Genomic DNA, 22,436 nt, shown 5'->3' with positions numbered 1-22,436 from the left:
CTTACTGAGATTAATTCCTTATTGATGGGTGGTCCAGTCCAACTCTAAATATAAAGAATCATAAAAGGGGACAGACAGGGAAAGAATTTGAACTTATCCATCATGGGACGGAGCATTACAAATTAGTAATACTGCATCCTTTCTTGCACTAAGACCATAATTCTTCATCTCACACAAACAGTCTCATAAGCCGTAAATAAAAGTTTGCTTTATTTCTCTACTGAAATTATTGTTAGACACTCTACATTTTGGGGGGAGAGGGGGAGTGTTTGCTATTTTTGTTTAATAACAATTCCTAGCCTGATAGTCCTACAATTCTGCTAACTGCTTTTAAAGCTTCTGGTCATTATTCAAGGGATCATCTGGTCAGTGTCTTTATTTTTTATTGTAATGGACAATACTATAAATGCTAACATTAAAGCTTTAATTGAAGAATCATTAATACCCCCCCCCCCCCAAAAATCCATTTCTTTTGCAGGTTCCTACTCTATAAGCAAGATGGCTATTAACCACTATTGTCCAATAGTCAAACATATGCAGTTTTTGAGGAAGACTAGGTTTCAGCTTCTGCCACCATCACTGGCAGTGTGCAAAAAATCTATAGGATTATGCACACTCTACTGAAACCCAGCTACTGCAGTTGTGTCTAGTAGCTCTTGTTTAATAATACAAGTGGGGACATTTCATATTCCTTCCCAAAAGTAAACTTGAAGTTTTTCTCCCCCAGACACATTTGACATGGAAATTTCTCATAAAGATCTGTAATACATTTATGCAATAGACATTTAGCTTATGCCAGTCTTGAAGGCTCTAGTGTCATGTTAGGATTGAATGGAATATAAAGTAAATGTTATTGATTGTTTTGAATGTTTGTTCAAATGCACACAAGACATGGTTCAAAACTGCATCAAAACAGTGACTGAGTTAATTATACACTTTCTCAGGGACTTCAAAATCGTACCAGAAGCAATGAGATACTTGCTCCCACTGTCTGATGTGCTTTGTTTTGATCATCTCCAAAGGTATCCCTTCCTCCTGCCTATGCACAAATAGCCCTAGACTATATCCAATTACTAAATCCAGCTGGAATATACCCATTTAATTAATTGCTGAATAGTCAAACAAACACGCAAATCCTACTGATTCAATACTTGGGATCAGCAATTAGATTTAGGTCTCTTGAACTTGGTTTTAATATCACAGAGTGACTGACACCCATCTTATAATATTTTACCAATTGCTGTGTTTTGGGGAAAGGATTGTGACTTTGATGAAATGCCTAATTCCAGTTACCTCCCTACCTTTTCTCAACCAAGTAGATGAAAATAAACAAAACAAAAGAGAGAGAGAGAATATCCACATTTGTAATCAACAAGTATAAGAGAGTGCACAGGCTCACCTATTCTCACTTACATGAAAAGAAACTAGAAAAAGACATGGACATGCTAACAAAATTATCATGCATCCCTTTCATTGTGAAGATACTAATTTATATACATGAAGAAGAATCAAGCAGTTTGGAGAAACACCAAGGAAAGGAAACAAGGCTCAAATGCTTTACCAGAATAAACATAAGGATGCCAATGTCCCTGTGTTGAACCTTATGATGAACTTTATGTCGTTGCTGACACCTTCTTTAGAAGTACACTGTACCTAAATTCAGCTTCCCATTTACTCCAAGTTTCCACTTGATTTTCTCAAAACCATTTTTTCTTTGATTCTAAAATGTAAAGAGTCTTCAAAGGAAAACCTAAGACTATCATGTTCTTCAGCTATTTCTTGTTGCTGGTATGGATACTTCATGTCAGTCCTATCAAGCTAATTGATATTAATCAACCTAACTGTAGAACAGCAATTGCAGCATCCCAGAATTGCAACTTTCTTTGTTGGGAAGTAGGATTCTGTTAACACATCACTCCTGCTACTAGCAAATTTAAGTGAAGAATGATAACAGAAATGGGCCAAAACAAAGCCTTTTCAAAGAAATATGGAGGCATCAAGAGTGTTTTTCCCCACTAAAAAAAGGCCAGTGAAGACCAATCATGTTCCGTAGAACTGAACTCTTGATGATCACTTTTAAAAGAATAATTGAAAACTAAGAGCACAGCATGAGGTCCTGTGGAGAACAATGGTCTGTCAGATGAGGATATCCTCAAGGACATTGCTTATTGAAAGGTGACAGTATATTGCAACATTTTGTTGCCCAGCTTGCTTGGTTTGTTTGACGCTACACTAGTGAAGAAAAACAGAATGGAAAATTTTACTCTGTTGGTTCTCAGGACATTTTGGTATTATATGGAGGCTGCTTGGTATTATCACTTACATTGAAATTAAGAATCAAAGTTTACTTATCTATATAGAAGATTTATTTCAACTATCTACACTTAGGAAAATGTGTTTTAGTCTCTAATGAGGTCTTTAAACTGAGGTTGGATGGTCATCTCTCTGGACTGCTTTAGTTGTGTATTCCTGCATGTCAGGGTTGTAGGATTAAATGGCCCATACAGTTCCTTCCACCTCTGATTCTATGATTTTCTCAGATAACTACCTCCACAAATTACACTGAGAATATGAAACCAGGCTGATTTCATGTTGCGGTTTATTATGATTTTATGCTGTTATGGTTCTGTGCTATGATAACATTGCTGTTTGTATGTATTACAAGTCACTTCACCATACCAATTACAGGCACAGCTAAAAATGAATACACCGGTAGTTGGATGGGAGACCACCACCAAATACCAAGTGCTTCCTTTCAGGGGAAGGAACTAGCAAAACTACCTCTGAATATTCCCTGCTCAAGGATAAAATTCTTGGGGTCTCCATAAGTTGACAGGAGGGTGACCAGATGTCTTAACCACAAAGGAGGCACCGCAAAATGTAGGACAGTCAAGAAAAATGTTGGCCATTACAAAATAAAAGCTAAAAAAACTAAATATAAATTCATGCTTCTTAGTAATGCTTAAAATGGAGGACATTTTTAAATTCCTCCTGGTCAAAAGGTTGAAATGTAGGATATGGCCACATAGCCCGAAAAACCCAGAAAAATCTATGGATGTCGGCCATGAAAGCCTTTGACTTCAGAATGATGTCCCTTAGGGGGGGAAAATGGAAAATCAAGGTTTGAGATTTGAATTATTATTTTTTTTAACATTTTCAAACCGTGGATGCTTGAATGTGTGTATAAAAAATCTGTGTATAAGAAGGGTCGACTGTACATTCATTTTGCAAAATAACCCTATCAGCTGCTAGGCAGATGATGCATCTACTTTGTAGCCTGGAAACAAACTTCAGCCATATCTGCCAAAAAACTAAATAGGCAGGATGAAGGTTTTATGGAATAGGACCTAGATACTACTTATTGTAATGTCAGAGGACACAACTCAAGCAAGACCTCTAAGCTTCTATGTAAAATTATCTTCTCTCAGCAATGTGGTCCCAAACAAGTGCCCAAAGAGGACCGCTGGCTTATTTTCTATGCAGATCATAACTGCACAAAAAAGAAGCAAGGCCCACACAGGGCAGATCACGCTGCTGAATTCAGATAAAAGTTTAAGCAATATTTAGGAAATGCAAACATTTGACCAACACATTTTAACAGTAAGGGGAACACTGCGAAGTGCACAGACTGATAAGTCCTTCTTCAGCTAGTATTGATGAGTGAAAAGGACATACCTGGCCCTCACTCAAGCTTTGATCAAGTTGCCTAGGATGACTGAAGAGGTGATTTAAACCAAGTCTCTTCCAAGTATCCTAGGAGCTTATCACATGAACTTTAAAACTGCCTCAAGCATCCCAGGCTGCAGCCAGGAGGCAGAATGGAAGCAGGGATTATCACATGCTAAATCGCCACCTGCCATCAGCCTGGGTCCAAGCTGGGTCGCAGCCATGCTCCACCAGCATTTTTTTGAAGTCGGAAGTCAGCTTTTTCCATGGACCTTCACATCTGTAGCCCAGGTTGGCCTTGATGTGGTTTTGTGCATGTGTGAGTATGCCTCTATGCAAGTATACACCTATTCACTATAATGGGACTTGGATATGCACAGGGGTTTTTTTCATCCGTGGGGTGGTGGGGAGATAGAACCAAACCCCTGCGGATGGGAAGGATGTGCTGTAATTTTAGGATGGAGTAACAGGTTAAAGTCAGAGATATAGCCATAGTGCTACACCTATTTATCTGGGAGTAAGCTTCACTGGATCTAATAGGATTTGCTTCTGAGCAGACATGTACATATTTGTAACTAACCATATAGATAATTAGTTCCCTTAGTAAAAACATATGGAAACTACTGCACTGGAGTTTACCACACTTATTCATTCTGAGCAAAGGACAGAATTCTACAGATTCCACAAGATCTCTTAAGAGTTCTCAACAGACATTTACCAAACTCATCTATCTTTCCAGTTTGGGGATCACTCTTCATGTTGCAGGCTTGAAGGAATACCCATCTTTTCTTGTCATTTTTGTAAACCAAGAAAATTGGGTTCCACATCCCTTATATTTCATTGGCACCTGTGATGCACATCATCATTCTTTTCTAACAACCAAGGGGGGTATTTTATGCACCAGAGAAGCACATCTGAAATTGAGAGTGTTTTCCTTTGTTGCACTTAAGCAATACAAATGACAATCCACAGCCTTGTACTCCCCCAGATAAGTGTTTGGTGCAGAGCTTGGAAGTTTCTTTTTCAGACTGCAACTTAGGTCATATGGCTAATGATATACTACTAATACTACAAACCCTAAACTGAATGCTTGCCAGTTTCCCTCCCCTGCCTAAAATCAGCAGTAGGTCAATGTAAACCTGATGTTTAATCACCCCATTGTTATCTCTTCTATTTATGAGCTCTTGACCTCCAGACATGAGCATTCATAGATGAGAATTCAGTCAAAATTCTTCACTATCATGATGGGCAATTCTATACTTATATCTTCTTAAAAGACAGACTCAGATTTAGTTCCTTCTATTGGCAGAAGAGCAAACTACTTCATGCTTCAAGGCAAAGGGCATTTTTACAAGTGACTTAAGCGCAGTAGCTTACTTTGTAATCAGTGTTTTGTGTTCAGTAAAATGAAGATGTCTCAGCCACAGGATTGGCATGAGTCAGGTTCAACTTGAGGGCAGTTAACAACAAATAACAAAATGTCTAATGTTCAAAAGCAGGAAGTTTACAAAATGTTGGCAATGTAAGACCATGTTTTAGCATAGGTTTTAAGTGCCACCCAAGACTTCAAAATGAGGGTGAGAACCAGTCCGATCATGGATTGAATGTGGCCTTTAGTGGGAGCACCTCCAAGTCCACCAGCACTCCTCCCTCCATAATCGGCTAAAAATACAGAAATAATGGCAAACACTGCAAAATAAAATTGTTTCTGGGATTCTGAAGTTAAGCTTAAGCCCCAAAAAGGAACCAGGTGTGATAACAACATCTCTTTTGGTCAGCCAAAATGGTTGCAGCAGGATGGGGCAGCCTTCCAAAGCTCTAGCAGTACCCCAAAGGGCACAGTGTGGTCCTCCAACCCCTTGCCCCCGCATGCCTACATTTGTTTGAAACCCTAGCAACTACTGTTCCTTTCAGTTGTGCCTCCTAGGAGGAAATCTGTGAAAATTTTCCCAGAATTTGACATGTCCATCAAGTAAAAAGGCATCAATGAAGTTTGCTAGGCCTTTCAGAGTTTTGGGATGGAAATCAATACAGACAGGAGAGACCATTAAAGTAGCCTTATGTGCCTTGATCTCAAGCAGACTGCCTCAGGGACAGAATTCTGAAGAAGGTACATTCCCAGAGATGGTATTATCCAAGTTCTTTTCCTGCCAGTTTTCTTGTCTCATCTTCATCAAAGCGAATTGACTAATAATTCAGATCTTTAGTCTGAAAGATTATATCAAATCATGTCTACTTGGAGGCCTTCATTCAGTGCTAAGCACCCGAGCAAGTCAAATTGACAAGAAAACTTAGAGGCCTAGATGAAACAATTTAATATGGAGAATGGTGTGGGAGTTTGTCTGTTTATGTCTTCTGACGAAAATGAAAATAATTTTCTAATTTTTAATGCTAACCTAACACAATTAAAAAGTTAAATACTGAGATTCTATGATAATGGCAGCTAATTAGACTGGCCTACTCTGAATTTCCCCCCTGCTTTGCATCAGTTTTTTTAAGGAATGTTTCTGCTCTGTGTAAAACAAACAAATGCATACCTTCAATTGTGTTATTTCCACCACCACTCCCAAGTGTCCACTGTAACTATACAGTGTTCTGTTAATTATTATGCCACTCCTTACCCCTATATCCTTGTCCCTCTGTTCTGATACTAATTAGCTACTCCTTGTCCCTGTTTTTGGCTCATTTGGCATTTTTACCTGGCTGCATCTGAAGGAGTCCTAAAACCATTTATCTGGTTGGAACCAACTGAAGAACTGCGTCATCTCCTTCTAGAACTATTCCTTTGTCAGCCATTCCTGTATAGAAGATAAATTATGTACCTGCAATTGCTTGGTGGAATCTCGCCTCCCCAGTCCATTTGCGTCATGCCTATTACACTGATCATTTCTTGACACATCAAATTTCTTGACACTATTCTGTCAGCCATGAAAACAAGGGACAGATAACTTCATCTGTCATGGCTGATGTTTACAGAAGGTTTTATGATAAAATACATGTGTGCAAGGCCATATTTTGAGTTCTCCACCCAACTCAGCTTTACAGGAGGGCTTCCCACAAGGCACACAAATAGGTTTACTATCCCACCACATACAGACATAATCAGCACAAGAGACTTATTTATTTGAAAATGTAAGTTGAACATTGTTTTTAAATAGCCAGCTTGAATAAAATCTGTATTTGAGCATCCAAAATACTCTTCTACAAAAATGTGCAAACAATGAGCTATTCATAGTTAAGCAATATTTCACAAAATTCATGAGCCAACATGGCGTAGTTGTTTGAGTGTTGGACTGAGATTCTGGAGACCAGGGTTCCTCCTCTGAATAAATCTTGCTAAGAAAACCCCATGTTCAACTTAGGGTTGCCATACATTGGAAACTACTAGAAGGCACACCACCACTACCACAAAACAATCATTTGTAAGTGTCAATTATAACTGTGTGGCATCAACACAGAAGAAAGCACATTTCTACTGTGAATAGCAACATTTTCGGGGCCAAGCAAACACTGGAAAAGAACTACCCAAAACAACATCTGATCTAATGCCTAATCATAACTCGGATTGCTTAAAAACACTGTCATCTGTACCAGCTGCTTTATTACTATTCAGGCAAAGGTTGTTTTTGTTGTTGTTGCTGCTGTCTGCCTTCACAGTGTTTCTGACTTATGGAGACCCTAAGATTACCCTATCCTGGGGTTTTCTTTGCAAGATTTGTTAAGAGAAGGTTTGCCATTGCTTTCCTGAGGCTGAGAGCATGTGACTTGCCCAAAATCACCCAGTGGGTTTATGGCGGAGTTGGGAATCGAACTCTACTCTCCAGAGTTGTAGTTTAACACTCAAACCACTACACCATGCTGGCTCCTTCAGGCTTAAGTGCTGCAGCATACACAAACAAATAAGGATAGCAACAAACTCTGGTGGGGGAAAAACCCATCAGGCTTAGAAATGTTTAGAAATATAGAAATGTTTAGGGGGGAAATCCTTCATCCAAATGTGGGCTTGATGGTTCACATCACTCTCAACCATGTGACCCTCTACAACGAAACTCCATGCACCTGATAAAGTGGGTTGTTTTATTAGGAAAGCTCATACTATAATAAATCTAGTCATTTTAAGGCTGTTACTTTATTATTTTGCTATGACTGACTCACACCACTACATTTTGAAAACTCCAATCCATGTTTACTTGGAAATACCCCACTGTGTTCACTAGGATGTACTCCTAATTAAGCAAGCCTAGGAGCTTACTTTCTGGAAGCCTTTGAGTATAGACTGAAGAACAGAACATGCAGGCTCCAAAAGAACAAGAGCAGTCCAGAACATAATACTTGAGCAAATACCACTCATCTCAAAAGGGCATTCTAGGAGGAAAAGGTATGAAGAAAGCACTTTGAGTAGAGGGAAATATTTCACTATGCTACATTTGACTAATGTGGTTCTTTTCTACAGTCTGCTAACAGTGATGGTGAACCTTTTAGGGACCGAGTGCCCAAACTAAAAAGTGCTCCAGCACTGGCAGTTACTGGTGTCAGTGGAGAGACTTCTGGGGCAGGACTTCCACCCTCTTGGGGCAGGACTTCTTCCCCCTGTTCTTTCTCATCCCTGCCTTCCATGTGCCCTGAAAAATGGCTTCACGTGCCATCTCTGGCATGCATGCCACAGGTTCACCATCATGGCCCTAGTTCATATAATTAGAATCAATTCGACTCTTCACTACAGAGGAGAATAAAGTATATATTTATGCAATGCACTCCCCCCCAGGAAAAAAAGGTTTCGATTTGTATACATTTTTGAATTTTTTTATAGAGATGCAAATTTAAATAGAAAAGCAATAAATGTCATCATAATAATAGAGGGGAATAAATGTCATCATAATAATAGAGGCTTCTAGTCCTGGTGGGTCTGTTATCCAGGTGACAATTGTTGATGGTCAGCTTCAAGGTCTTTTCCTTTGCTTCTTAACTGGACATGGACTGGACAGTTTTTCAAAGGACGGTTTTAATCAGATGACTGCATTCTGACAGGCCTTCAAATATATGTCTGCCTATAAAACAGGGGACAATGCCACCTTAGACAACAAGAGCACTGTCTTCTGCACATGAATAAATGGTGATAAGATCCATAAAGTGAAAGGGTAAGATCTTGGGAATCTTGCTTTCTGAACTATATCGTCCACTGGGATTCTAAACTATAATTCCCACTGCCTGCCACTGCCCATGCTGTCTAAAGGATTCTAGAAGGTGTACTGTAGTTCAAAAATGTAAGTGTGCAGAGAAGAGAGAACTACCCTGAATTTTTGCCTTGGCTGAAAGACTCAAACTATGCAAAACTGCTACAAACGTTGCACAGACTACAAGTACTGTACAAAGTACTGAAGAATCCCCACTGAGGCACTACTTTTTCTTCAGCTGTCCTATTAGCCATTTTGATGGTTAGGAGCCTGGCGTTGACATGAGCCCCTGGTATGTGTGGACTGTGGAGATTAGATGTGCTGCTGGTTATAACTGCATCTAACCCCCAAAATACGCGCAACACAGAGAGACCTAAGCTAAGAGCCAACGGCTGCTATTCAGAAGTTGGTATGTTGACAGAAGTTATTTGTGTCTTGCTGTGGCTAAATTCTCCCACAGCTCACATCTAGTTTTAAAAAGCCAGTAACTTCTGCAGAAGCCACATCTTTGCCTTGACATGACACACCCTCCAGTTTGGCCTGAAAACCTTAAAAAGTAATTAAAAGCCAGAGGCCACATTTGCTGTGTCTCCTGTAATTAGAATATTCAAATGTAGACTAAGATGGAAAAGAAATTCTGCAGGAGGATTTGGTCCTGTCACATATGGCTATTATGGTCTCCTTCAGCAATTGCCAAACTGGTTGATAGGCCAGCATACCTTCCAATGTCAGGGACACCTTCAGCTCCAGCTCCCTGTCCTTGTTGTTTTGTTGTATGCCTTCATGTTGTTTCCAACTTGTGGCCACCCTAGAGTGAACTTATCACAGGGTTTTCCCTAAGTTTACCTCTCCACTATCTCCACTTTCTGTCCACACACCATCCTCTCATCCAGAGAAAAAGAAACATCCATGTCTTTGCAGAAACTCTTATCTTAGATTTTGGGATAGTTGCTTTTCGAGGGCAACAATTCCCAGAATTCTACTGTAGCATGGCTAGAGACACCCAAAACTGAACATTCCCAAGCTGTCCTCTACATTCCACTGACAATTTCTAACTTTGGTGAAAGATTATTATGAACTGTAGCTCAATGTATTGCAAACTTTCTTGTGTGGGGCACTGGTAAGATTGCTAAAGTGAAAACTGTACCGTTAATGATTGTGTGGAATTTGAGTAGGTGTTGCTTATTATCTACAGGACATGCAGCACCTGCTGAAATTCTTTCTTCTGTGCAGCCAGAATTCCTCTATAGTTTTCACTCTAGCAACCCTAGGGACTAGTAGTAATCCCCTGCCAATGTTCCAGGAACAGGTACTGTTCTAGTTGGTCTTGCTGCCTCTGAAGAACAGCACAAACCACATAACTTTTCATCACAACCAGTTCTCAAGATTCTAATCTGTATCACTGCAAGCAAACTCCTCCTAGGAATGTTGTTTTTGTCCCCATTGATGCTGAAATAACAGCTGCCACACAACCTTTCCAGGGTTACAGTAATAATTAAAAAAAAAAGAATTAAAATGTTTGCAAAGTCCATCTAAAGATTAGGAAAAACTTACTGATGGTAAGAGCTGCTTGACAGTGGAACACACTGCCTCTGAATGTGGTAGAATCTCATTCTTTGGAGGTTTTTGAACAGAGGCTGGATGGCCATCTGTTGGGTGCTTTGATTGGGTATTGCTGTGCAACAGGAGTTGGACTGGATGGCCTTTGTGGTCTCTTCAGATTCAACGATTCACAGAGCAGGTACAGCAAAACAAATTTGTGTGCCCCAAGTGGGTATCCAATACATGGCACTGTATGTACAATTAGACTAGGCCAGAAACAAATGTGAAGATATAGAATAGTCCTTGGATAAGAGAAGGGGGAAATAATACAGAATTGCATGTTTGTAAGTTCCACTTATACTCCTAAACCAAGGATAACATTATTCATTGTGTCACACAAACAGAATTTTATTCCAGATGTCTGACCAAAAATTTCTTCTTCTTTTATTTTTTTTTTTGGCAAAGTCATTTTACACAATCCCAGCCACACCTTTTCTACTTTGTCTTCTGTCTAGCTGTATTTTTTAACAACATTTGCATTGGGACATGGTAAAAGAGGGCTGGAGAAGCACAACTGCTGGATTGCAGCAGTGTGTCTGCAGTAAAAAAAATGCAATGAAGCTTGATCTGGGAAAGAGGAAGATTCTACTCTAGCTAATCCCATTGTAGCTATATATGCCTGTCTACAACAGGCAAGGTAAACAGCAGCTGCCTCCAGAATCCTGTACTGAGCATGCATGAACAGCAAAACAGAGAGGAAATGGGAAAGCAGGTAAGTCATCCTCAACAGCTACCCACACCATGATGAAAAATAAATCTTTAAGTTTGGCCACCAGAGTGGGAAGCATGTGAAAAACAGAGGCTGGTACAAGAAAATATCCTTGAAACCTTATCCTCTTCTTTCCATGTTATTTCTGCCTCCGGGACCAATTTCCTTTTAAAGTAGTAATGCCCAATAACAAATTACAGTCCTCGCTCTATCTGCACCCCTTAACTATTTACGGGCGGTGAACGGAGGGGATTAAAATGGGACGCATGCCTGTCATGCACACTTACACACCTCCAGGAGAGTGCTTCCATTCAAGTAAATAGGGCTTGAATATGTGCGATTTTCTGTTTTCACGGGGGGGGGGGGGGGCTGGAATGGATCCCCCATGAAAACGGAGGGAGGATTGTACTTTGTTAATTGAAGTACATTCCTGTGGCCACTCCAAAGGAATCAATGCATTCACATTCTCTCAAGTTACTCTCCATAGTACATCCCTCCCTATCACCCATTGCTAACCACCTCTATAGTGAGAGTTAGTGAGGACAGGTGTTTCTAGCTAAATTTTTGCCTGTGGCATGTGCTCACAAGACACCATCTTTCTGTGTTTCCAGATGAAGCTTTTACTGTGAAATTAAAGTGCTTTATTCATGGAAGTTGGAGGAAAGTCCAAACAATGTAGTGCTCACTTAGCAGTTGTCCCGTGTTTTTCTATTTTTTCTGTCTTTTTGTTTTTTCATAGCAAAGAAAATCAGAGAAAGGAAAGGCTGAGTAGCTGCATGCTGCCATTGGATTGTGTATAGTAAAGGCCCTTTGACAGGATGCACCGGCAGGTAAGCCACTCTGTCAGCCTTAATTCTCTCTCTGCCCCAATTCTGCCATATGAGGGATAATAATGATTTGCTTTACAGGGCTATTGCAAAGATTACAGCTAGATAATATATGTGAACCACAACGAACATTTGAAAGCACTGTACAAAGGTTAAGCATTGCTGTCTCTTGGTCACCTTTATTTACGTCTATTAAAATGTATATTTATTATTTCTTGGGACTACATGCTATTGCAAAACCCTGTGCCAGTTCAGTTTAGTCAAGAAATCTGTCTCCTGCCATTGCCAAATACACATCCTAGTCCAGATGAGTGCCCAAGTACTAGTTGTCTTTCATATGTAGACTTCTGATCTATATGTAGACTTTTGATCCCCAGAACAGTCAGGAAAGCTGATCAATTAAAAAAAAAGGAAAGTGAGATTAGCTCAGCCAGTGAAGAGGAATTCACAGCCACCACATATCAAGGACACAGATAAGGGAATGATAGCATGTGATAAGCCACATGGCAACAATGCTGGATTTACAGAGAAACATAATAAGACATATAGAATCATAGAGTTGGAAGAGACCACAAGGGCCATCCAGTCTAACCCCCTGCCATACTGCAACTTACAATCAAAGCACCCCCAACAGATGGCCATCCGGCCTCTGTTTAAAAACCTCCAAGGAAGGAGACTCCACAAGTCTCTGAGGGAATGTGTTCCACTGTCAAACAGCATGTACTGTCAGGAAGTTCAGTATTTAGATGCAATCCCTTTTCCTGTATCTTGCATCCATCGTTTCGTGTTCTGTTCTTTGGAGCAGCAGAAAACAAGCTTGCTCCATCCTCATTTCAGAAATTCAGATTATGAGGGACTTTTAAATAAAAATAAATACTAAAACAACACTAAAAATACTAAAAAAATTATTAAGTAATACTGTGGCAACCCTTAAATTTGACATAGTTTGAAGATGTAGCATATCTTAATTTAGCCTCAATCCCAAATAAATGTTTTGAAAGCATAGTAGACACTGTAGGCTAGATTTCAGAGGAAGGAATTGTCAAAACTACTTCTGAGTATTCCTTGCCAAAGAAAACTCTATGAAATTCATGAGATCATCATAAGTCAATAAGCAACTTGAAGGCACCTCAACATTAGGAGGAATTTCCTGACAGTAAGGGCTGTCCGACAGTGGAACACACTCCCTCTGAGAGTGGTGGAGTCTCCTTCCTTGGAGGTCTTTAAGCAGAGCCTGGATGGCCATCTGTCAGGAATGCTTTGATTGTGATTTCCTGCATGGCAGGGGGTTGGACTGGATGGCCCTTGTGGTCTCTTCCAACTCTATGATTCTATTATTCTATTTATAATATTCCATGAAACAGCACCAACAAACTGGTCAAGCCTTAAGGCTCAACCCCTGCAAACATTACAGGAACTTACATCCTCTTCTGGCAAAGTAGGGATCCCACTTTTGAACTCAGCAGACTGAAAGCCTCCATGGTTGACTTCCCACATTTGACCTACTACTGAGTGTGGGTTTGTTTAGACAGAAATCTAACAGGGAATTGTTCAACTGCTTACTTAGCTCTGAAATCAACTCAGATGGAATTTGCAAAGCTAGAAGCTTTTGCTATAAAGAGGAACTGAAAGTGCAACAGCAGCACTTGTGAGAGCTGTTCCTTAGGTAGAAACATTCAGAGACATAGCCATACAAAGGGGTCTTCTCTCAAAGGGACTCAAACAAGTTGTTAGCATAAGCTTTCATAGACTTAAATCTACATCAGATGCATGGAGTGTATCTGATGTAGACTTAAATCTACAAAAGCTTACAATACCAATTTTTCTCTCTCAGATAGTCTCAAGGATGCTACAAGTTCCCTTTAGGTAGAGGCAACTTATCTCAGTTGACAGTTGGTGTGCATTTGTACTGCCCTCTTCTTAAATCTGTAAGACAACAATGGTGGACAACTGTGGCCCTCCAGATGCTCTCAGGCTGCTACTCCTATCATCTCTCCTCATTGACTATGCTGGTTAGATTGTTGGGAGTTGTTGGCCAAAACAGCTGGATAGCCACAGTCTTTCCATCCCTGATAAGAGCCTGGAACTCTTCATCATTACGTTTATATCAGAACTGTTTAACATATACTGAGTATATCCATGCTGCCCAGTTTTAACAGTTTGGTCCCACTTTGGTTCCACTTTAACTGGCATGAGTCCATCCTATGGGATCCTGGGATTTGTAGTTGTGAAAACCTGTAGTTTGGGGGAGTGTACTAGAGAATTCTAAGTCCCTCATAAAACTACAAATTCTCAGGATTCCATAGGATGGAGCCAAGGTACGTAAAGTGGTATCAAACTGCTATAATTCTGCAGTGTGGATAGGCAACATGGTACTGACTTCTGTGTACCACAACAATTATGAAATATAAGAGTTCTGAAGTCTGTAACATGTTCTAGATAAGATGCAGTACAACTACAGTTGGTCCTTGTTATCTGCTGGGGTTTGGTTCCAGGACCCCCATGGATACCAAAATCCATGGATACTCAAATCCCATTAAAGACAATGGCATAGCAAAATGGTGTTCCTCATATAAAATGGAAAATCTAAGTTTGCTATTTGGAATTTATAGTTTTTTAAAATTATTTTCAAGCAGTGGATACTTGAATCCATGGATAAAAAATCCGTGGATAAGGAGGGTTGACTGTACCAGACACATCCCTACTGCCTCCAATGTGTGTATAAAAGAAATAAAACATGAGCTACAAGCCTCTGGAATATCAGCAATCTCACAGCTGAAACCTCACCACATTCAGACTTCCAATAGTGAAGAGACATAATAGTAAGCATTTTCTAAAGGGGTACAGAAGCTAGAGTGCAATTCATTTTAGTCTACCATATTCAATTCACATATCTGAAACTATAGCAATATCCTGATTTAGGGTGTAAAAAAGCCAAATAATAAGATAGATGTAACATGCAGTAATATTTTTGAGCCGCACGACAACTAGAAAGTAGCAAGCTTGGTAAGAGAATAAAGAGAAGGGACACATTAGTTTTGTAAGATTTCTAAAACAGAGTGTTGAAACATTATCTTTACAATTTAAATTGTATATAGAATTGAAATTATAAATAGAACTGAATATAATTTTCAGACACCGTGTATAATCCCTGTGCTTTGATATCCAGTGCAAAGGCTCACCAAACACAAGTTACTGGTATTACAAAGTAGCCCTTTTTGAATTTTCTTTCAAGAAACATAGCATGCTAACTGGAAATAAATTCTCAGTTACATCAGTTTAGCTTACAACAAAATAAACATGCATGGACTAATATTTAAAACTAGGACCTTAGTATTGTAGTGATGTGAACAACAGATATTTGAAGGACTGCATTCCCTCTTATGAACCTGACCATATTTTACAATCTTCTCTCTGTCCTACCATTTTCACAGGCACATTCGGTGTAAATGTAGGAGGGGGCTTTCTCAGTGGCTGTTCTTAGGCTTTGTAACTCCTTTCACATGTTGAGTTGGCATAACTGTAGATGTTTCTTGCTTTGTTTCAGCTGGACTTTGGGAGGTGCAAGGAGCAACTGGGTTGCATTTGAGAGGTACAGGGAAGAATTGATGCCATGAGACTCAAGGCAGGGATCCTAGCTGTGGTTTCTGCTGATAGCTTTCTGACTGTCCTAGTGAATCACATACGGTAAGCCCAGAAAGGCATCATGTGCCCGCTGTACAGCTTAAGGCAACTTCCCAAATGAGCCTCTCATCATGCTGGCAGGTAATCTGTAGTGAACAAACTCATTTTAAAAGTGGGCTTTGCTCTCAGAGAAGCTCTAGTTGAGACTTGCTGAGCCAGGAAAATGTGGGCGTACAATACACAGAAGTATAACCGTCTCTAGTAAACATTTGTACATGTAGTGAACATTTAATTTTTTGAGGGCTGTACCCTCAAACTCTGACTGTGTTGCATCAAAGGCAATTTCCACAGAGTTACCATTATTAGCATGATTAAATAGTCTAACAGAATTGTTTTGCCTCACAGTAATTATCGTAATTATCATTGCCTTATTATGATTATTACTTGCCTTATAATTATTATAATATTTATTTATATCCCAGCCTTTGCCCTGTTTGGGACTCAAGGCAGCTTAAAACTGATTTAATACCCCCACAAACTTACATATTCAAGAAATACAAAAGTTAAAAAGTAATCAAATTTTCCAAAAAGAATGAAAGCTAGTTCAAAACATGAACCATTAAAAAAAAAGACCAGCACAACAAAAATAACAAATAGAAAATCCAGCACATTGATTCGGCAGGATGAGCTGTGTAGACTCAAGTCCTCGAAAGGACTGTTGAAAGAATAAGGTTTTCTTCACCTGTTTGCAGAAAGAGAGTGAGGAGAGTGCCAGTCTAACCTTACTGTGAAATGGCTTCTTTCTCATCCTAAACACTTTTCTCCATTAAATTATTTTCTTCTATGTAGACATATACCTGTACCTGACACTTAACCATTTGTCTTTTTCTTATCATACACACTAAATGCAGCAGCATTTTTGAAGTGAAGAGATACTAATGAATAACATTCCCATGACAAACATTTATGTCCAAAGAATGAAGTTTTCATAGAGTTGGAAGAGATCACAAGAGTCATCCAGTCCAACACCCTGCCATACAGGAATACATCTTATAGTGTGTCATTTCCCTATAACGAAGGGGTGGAAAACCAAAGGTCATCCAGATGTTACTGGAGTGGACTACCCATCATCCCCAGCAAGCTTTCCCAACAGTTGAGGAGATGAGAAGTATAGTTCAAAATAGGCAGGACAGATATGGGGTCCCAAGCCATTCTACAATGCCAGTGCCAAAGGTTTCTCGTCTTTTTTTCTTGTTGTATCTACTTCACAAATATGTCCCCTCTTATCCGTTCAGGACTTCAGCCTGATTGTAAGGATACACTCTAATTATTTCCTTAACCAAGCCCCGCTCAGCTTTTAAGGACGCACTTTCCAAAACCAGGGAATTCCTTCTTTCCTCTCCTCCCTAACACTTTCTCTCCTATCTTAACAGAATTCATAAACATAGCCTTGTTACTCTTGAGTACAAGTATGCAAAGGGATCTTGTAGCACATCTGAGACTAAACTGAGTGAAAGAGGTTGTAGCATAAGCTTTTGTAGGCTTGGTCTACTTCTGTGAAGTATCTCATCTGAGTAAGTAGACCAAGGGTGTATTCACACTGAAGAATTAAAGCAGTTTGACACCACTTTAATGGCTATGAGTCTACCCTCTGAATCCTGGAGGTACTGGAGAGGTATTCAGCCTGGTCTGTTATAGAACTCTGGTGTCTCATAGAATCATAGAGTTGGAAGAGACCACAAGGGCCATCCAGTCCAACCCCCTGCCATGCAGGAAATCCCAATCAAAGCATCCCCAACAGATGGCCATCCAGCCTCTGTTTAAAGACCTCCAAGGAGGGAGACTCCACTACACCGAGGGAGTTTGTTCCACTGTCGGACAGCTCTTACTGTCAGGAAGTTCCTCCTAATGTTGAGGTGGAATCTCTTTCCCTGGAGCTTGCATCCATTGTTCCAGGTCCTGTTCTTTGCAGCAGCAGCAAACAAGTTAACTCCCTCTTCAATATGACATCCCTTTAAGTATTTCAACAGGGCTATCATATCACCTCTTAACCTTCTCTTCTCCAGACTAAACATCCACAGCTCCCTAAGTCCTTCCTCACAGGACATGGTTTCCAGACCCTTCACCATTTTAGTCGCCCTCCTTTGGACACGCTCCAGTTTCTCCACATCCTTTTTAAACTGTGGTGCCCAGAACTGGACACAATATTCCAGGTGGGGCCTGACCAGAGCAGAATACAGTGGCACTATTACTTCTCTTGATCTAGACACTATACTTCTATTGATGCAGCCTAAAATTGCATTGGCCTTTTTAGCTGCCACATCGCACTGTTCACTCATGTTCAACTTGTGGTCTACTTGGACTTCTAGATCCCTTTCACATGTAGTTTCATTCAGCCAGGTGTCCCCCATCCTATATCTGTGCATTTCATTTTTCCACCCTAATTGCAGTACCTTAAATTTCTCCATGTTGAATTTCATTTTCTTAGCTTTGGCCCAGCTTTCTAGTCTGTTCAGGTTATTTTGAATCTTGATCCTGTCCTCTGGGGTATTAGCTTCTCCTCCTAATTTGGTGTCATCTGCAAATTTGATAAGTATGCTCCCAATCCTGTCATCCAGGTCATTGATAAAGATGTTGAATAGCACTGGGCCCAGGACAGAGCCCTGTGGGACCCCACTGGTCACGTCTCTCCAGGATGAAAAGGAGCCATTGTTGAGCACCCTTTGGGTTCGGCTGGTCAACCAATTACAGATCCATGTAATAGTTGCCTTGTCTAGCCCACATTTTACAAGCTTGTTTGCAAGAATGTCATGGGAAACCTTGTCAAAAGCCTTACTGAAATCAAGATATACTATATCCACAGCATTCCCTTCATCTAACAAGCTGGTAGATGTAGTCTCAACAGACTACAAATCCCGGATTTCTGTAGGATAGGGTTATGGCCTAGTTTGGTGTGGTATTCAGCACTGTGTTTGGACTGCAATTAGTCTCAAAGGTACTATAAATCCCTCTCCTCTCTTAATGTAGAGAGATCTTGTAGCCCCTTTGAGACTAACTGAAAGAAAGAAGTTGGCTGCATGAACTTTTGTAAACTCAAGTCTACTTCCTCAGATACATTTGGGGAAGAAGGTTCAAGTCTAGGAAAGCTCATGCTGCCAATTTCTTTCTTTCAGCTAATATCATACTGACTGTCTACATAACGACTGTATAGACTAACACAGCTGTATCTTTGCATTTGCCTCTTAAGTGATTGAAAGGTGTAAAATACACTGCAGAAATAATCCAGTTTGAGACCACCTGAACTGCCCTGGCTCAACGCTAGGAAATTCAGGAAACTGTAATTTTGTGATACATTGAACCTTCTCTGTCAGGGAGCTCTGGTGCCACAATAAACTACAATTCCCAGGATTCCCTACCACTGAGCCAGGGCAGCTAAAGTGGTCTCAAAGCGAGTAGCCTTCTTTTAATTCTGCAGTGTGGAATACGCCTTTGGACTACTCCCTCAGATGCAGGGGAGGAAGCAGACCAATCCTAGGAAAGCTCATGCTTCAACTTCTTTGGTGCAGTTAAGTCTCAAAGGTGCTACAGGATCCCTCTCCCCTCTTTAGTGACTGAAAGTAATAAAGTATGTAGAGAGATCTTGTAGCACCATTGAGACTCATTGACAGAAAGAAGTTGGCAGCATGAATGAGCTTTTGTAGACTTCAGTCTACTTCCTCAGATGCATGTAGTGATCAAGATGAAAGTGATCAAGATGGCTAGCCTTTTAATTCTCCAGTCAGGATAAGCTTCCGATCTTTCCTCATCTGCAGCTGAGGAAATAGGCCCAGTCTAGGAAAGCTCATTCCAAGGTCTGTTATCCGTACGGTTTACAAGTTTGTTATTTGATAAAACTTCATAAGGATTAAAATAAAATAAAACCCAGATGGGTTTCCTAGGAGAAAAAAGGAAGTGATCAAGATGGGTGGCTAGAGGGAATATATGGAAGACCAATATATATATATATCTATATTGTAAGCCGCCTTGGGTGCCAAGGCGGGATAAAACCTGAAGCCAAACGAAGCCCCGGGGTCTCCACCTGGTTTCCGAAGACGGCGAGGGCGCAGGCGCTGGAGACCTCCTTGGGGCCGAACCAGACGGAGGCGATGCGGGAGGGCATGCCGAGGATGAAGACCTGGGCCAGGGAGCAGAGGACCTGGCCCAGGAGGGTGACCCCGAAGAGCTGGGGCCGGGCGCTGCCGGTCTTGACCCAGGCGCCCAGGCAGTTGAGGGCCGAGCCGGCCAGGGCGATCAGGCGGAGGCCCTTGCGGTCCAGGAGCCAGGCCACCGGGAAGAGCAGCGGGATGTAGGCCAGCATGTAGCACATGGAGAGCCAGTCCACGGCGAAGGGGCTCACCCCGTAGAAGCCCGAGACGATGGAGTTGATGCTCCCGTACTGGATCCACTGGAAGGCGTTGCAGAAGGAGTAGGCGCTGAAGAGCAGCACCGTCGGCCAGCGCCGCCAGCTCAGCCGCACCGCCGGGGCCCCCCCGGCCGCCTCCTCCTCCTCCAGCTCCGGCTTGGCCTGCTGGGGCTCCTCCGCCGGGCCCTTCTCCCGCGGCTGGGGGCCCTCACTCACCATGGCCCCCGAGGGAGGAGCAGGAGCAGGAGCAGGCGGCATGCGAGGCTGGCTCCCCAGACAGACCCCTCTTGCCCAAACTTTGCTCCTCCGCCTCGTCCTCCGGAGGTTTGGGACTCCAGCTCCCAGAATCCTTCAGGGCTAGCCCAGCTGGCTAGGGGCTTCTGGGAGCTGCAGTCCAGAAGCCCTGGAAGACCAGAGGGGCCCTAGACCCTCTCTGCAGAGGCCAGCGCTCAAGGCTCCCCAGCCGGACCCCTTCCCTCGGCGGCTCTGGTCGCACCGCATGCCTCCCTCTTGGAAGCCCACCTGGCCCACCTTTTATTCCTCTGGCCTCCCCTCCCCTCCCCTCCCCTCCCTCTCCGGCACGTGACGGGCCTCTCCGCCCCCCACCAGGGACACGTCGCCCAGCAGCCCGCCGCCGCTTCCCCAGAGCAGCTACCTGAGGAGGAGGAGGAGGAGGAGGAGGAGGCGTTCCCCTCCCACCTCTGGGCCCTGATTGGCCGCCAAGGGCTGGCCAACGCCCCCTCCTCCCTCCCAAAATCCAGCGGGGGAGGAGAGGGCAAGAAAGAGAGAGACAGAGCCCTGTTGGTCTCTGGAAGCAGTTCGCAGGGAGAGGTCCTCTGTAGCCCCTTTGAGACTCACTGAAAGGAAGACGGTGGCAGCAGGAGCTTCGCTAGGCTTCAGGCTGCTTCCTCAGGTGCATATTGCTATTAGTATTAGTATTCTCATCACAATTAAATGTGCCTTGGCTGACAGAGCTTCTAGGCTTATGAAGTATTCTATACCTTTTAGCTTTTCTCTCTTGCTAGTGGGAGGGATAGAAACATTAGCAACTCTTAAGCTCACGAATCCAAAGTCAGCTAAACTTGCAATGGCGATCTGGCCACACTCCGGCAAAGTGGTCTTAAGGGAAAGAGCTATCGAGACAGTCAGTCCTGCTCTTGGTCTCCCTTTACCAGTGAGGAGAGGCATATTATTATTATTATTATTATTATTAGATACAGCTATGTTAGTCTGTAGAATCAGGATGTAGAGATCTTGTGTAGCCCCTTTGAGACTCATTGAAAAGGAGAAGCCTTGGCTCCAGACTACTTCCTCAGATGCATCATAATCTGAAGTCTAGGCAAGTTCTTGCTGCCAGTTTCTTTCTTTCAATGAGTCTCAAAGGGGCTACACAAGATCTCTCGACCTCCAGAGTCCTTAAGGAACATGAATGAAGGGCAGATTTGCCCCAATAGACTGGGTCTCCCCCAAGGGGACAGCTATTCATTCCTACTTTGCTTGCATCCACATGGCACAAATAATCAAGTTTGGCGCCCCCTCTTGGACTGCCATGGCTGCATGCTATGGAATTCTAGGAATAGTAGTTCCCAGAATTCCATAGCATAGAGCCACAACAGTCCAAGAGGATGGGGGGAAAACTGGATTTGGGGGATTCCATAGCATGAAGCCATGGGAGTCAAATGGTGCCAAGACGGTTTATAGCTGTCATGAATAAACTACAGTTCCCATAATTCCATAGCATGGAGCCACAGCAGTCCAGGGGGGAACAAAGTCAAATTATGGGTGCCACAATATACTACAGTTCCCATAATTCCATAGCATGGAGTCATGACAGTCAAAAGGGGTGACAAATAGGTTTATTTCTGCAGTGCAGGTGCAGCTCTTCTCCACGAAGTAGCTGTACTCCAGCCCCAGATCCTGGTGGGGTCAGTGTCATCTCTTTGGCTGCATCCACACTGAAGAAATAACCCAGTTTGGCACCGCTTTAACTCTTTCTGGCTCAAGGCTATGGAATTCTGGGAGCTGGAGTTTGTTGTGGGCCCAGAGTGGAGCGGAGCTGTAGTATTCTGGAAATGGTAGTTTGCTGCAGCACCAGAGTGGTTTGACCCCACTTTAAGGTCCAAAACACACTGCAAAAATAATTCAATTTGAGGTCTCACAGCCCTATCTTAATGCTAGGGAATTCTGGGAATTGTAGTTTTGTGAGACATTTGGCCTTCTATGTTAGAGAGAGCTCTGGTGCCACAATAAACTGCAGTCCCCAGGATTCCGTAGCACTGAGCAGTTAAAGCAGTCTCAAACTGGATTATTTCTGCAGTGTGTTTTGGGCCCAACTGCCATGGCTCTCGGCTGTGGAATTCTGGGAATGGTAGTTTGCTGCAGCACCAGAGTGGTTTGACACCACTTTAGCTGCCATGGCTCCATGCTATGGA

General features: G+C 42.1%; 1 protein-coding gene across 4 annotated transcripts in view; it reads right to left on the bottom strand.

The window, feature by feature from the left end:
- Positions 1-20,520, bottom strand: part of FLVCR2 (FLVCR choline and putative heme transporter 2) — a 58,842-nt gene extending 38,322 nt beyond the window's left edge. For all 4 annotated transcript variants that reach the window (XM_089522244.1, XM_089522247.1, XM_089522246.1 and 1 more), the window contains exon 1: positions 19,681-20,520. In XM_089522244.1, the coding sequence (XP_089378370.1) occupies positions 19,681-20,262 (582 nt within the window). In that variant the 5' untranslated portion in view covers positions 20,263-20,520. The remainder of the gene's footprint in view (positions 1-19,680) is intronic.
- Between the last annotated feature and the right edge of the window lie 1,916 nt (positions 20,521-22,436).

Source organism: Sceloporus occidentalis, unplaced genomic scaffold, assembly GCF_023333645.1.
Source record: "Sceloporus occidentalis isolate IW3139 unplaced genomic scaffold, rSceOcc1.0.p SCAF_4, whole genome shotgun sequence".
NCBI classification, from domain to species: domain Eukaryota; kingdom Metazoa; phylum Chordata; class Lepidosauria; order Squamata; family Phrynosomatidae; genus Sceloporus; species Sceloporus occidentalis.
The sequence above is the reverse complement of the archived record's forward strand: the minus strand, read 5'-3'. Positions and strand labels throughout refer to the sequence as shown.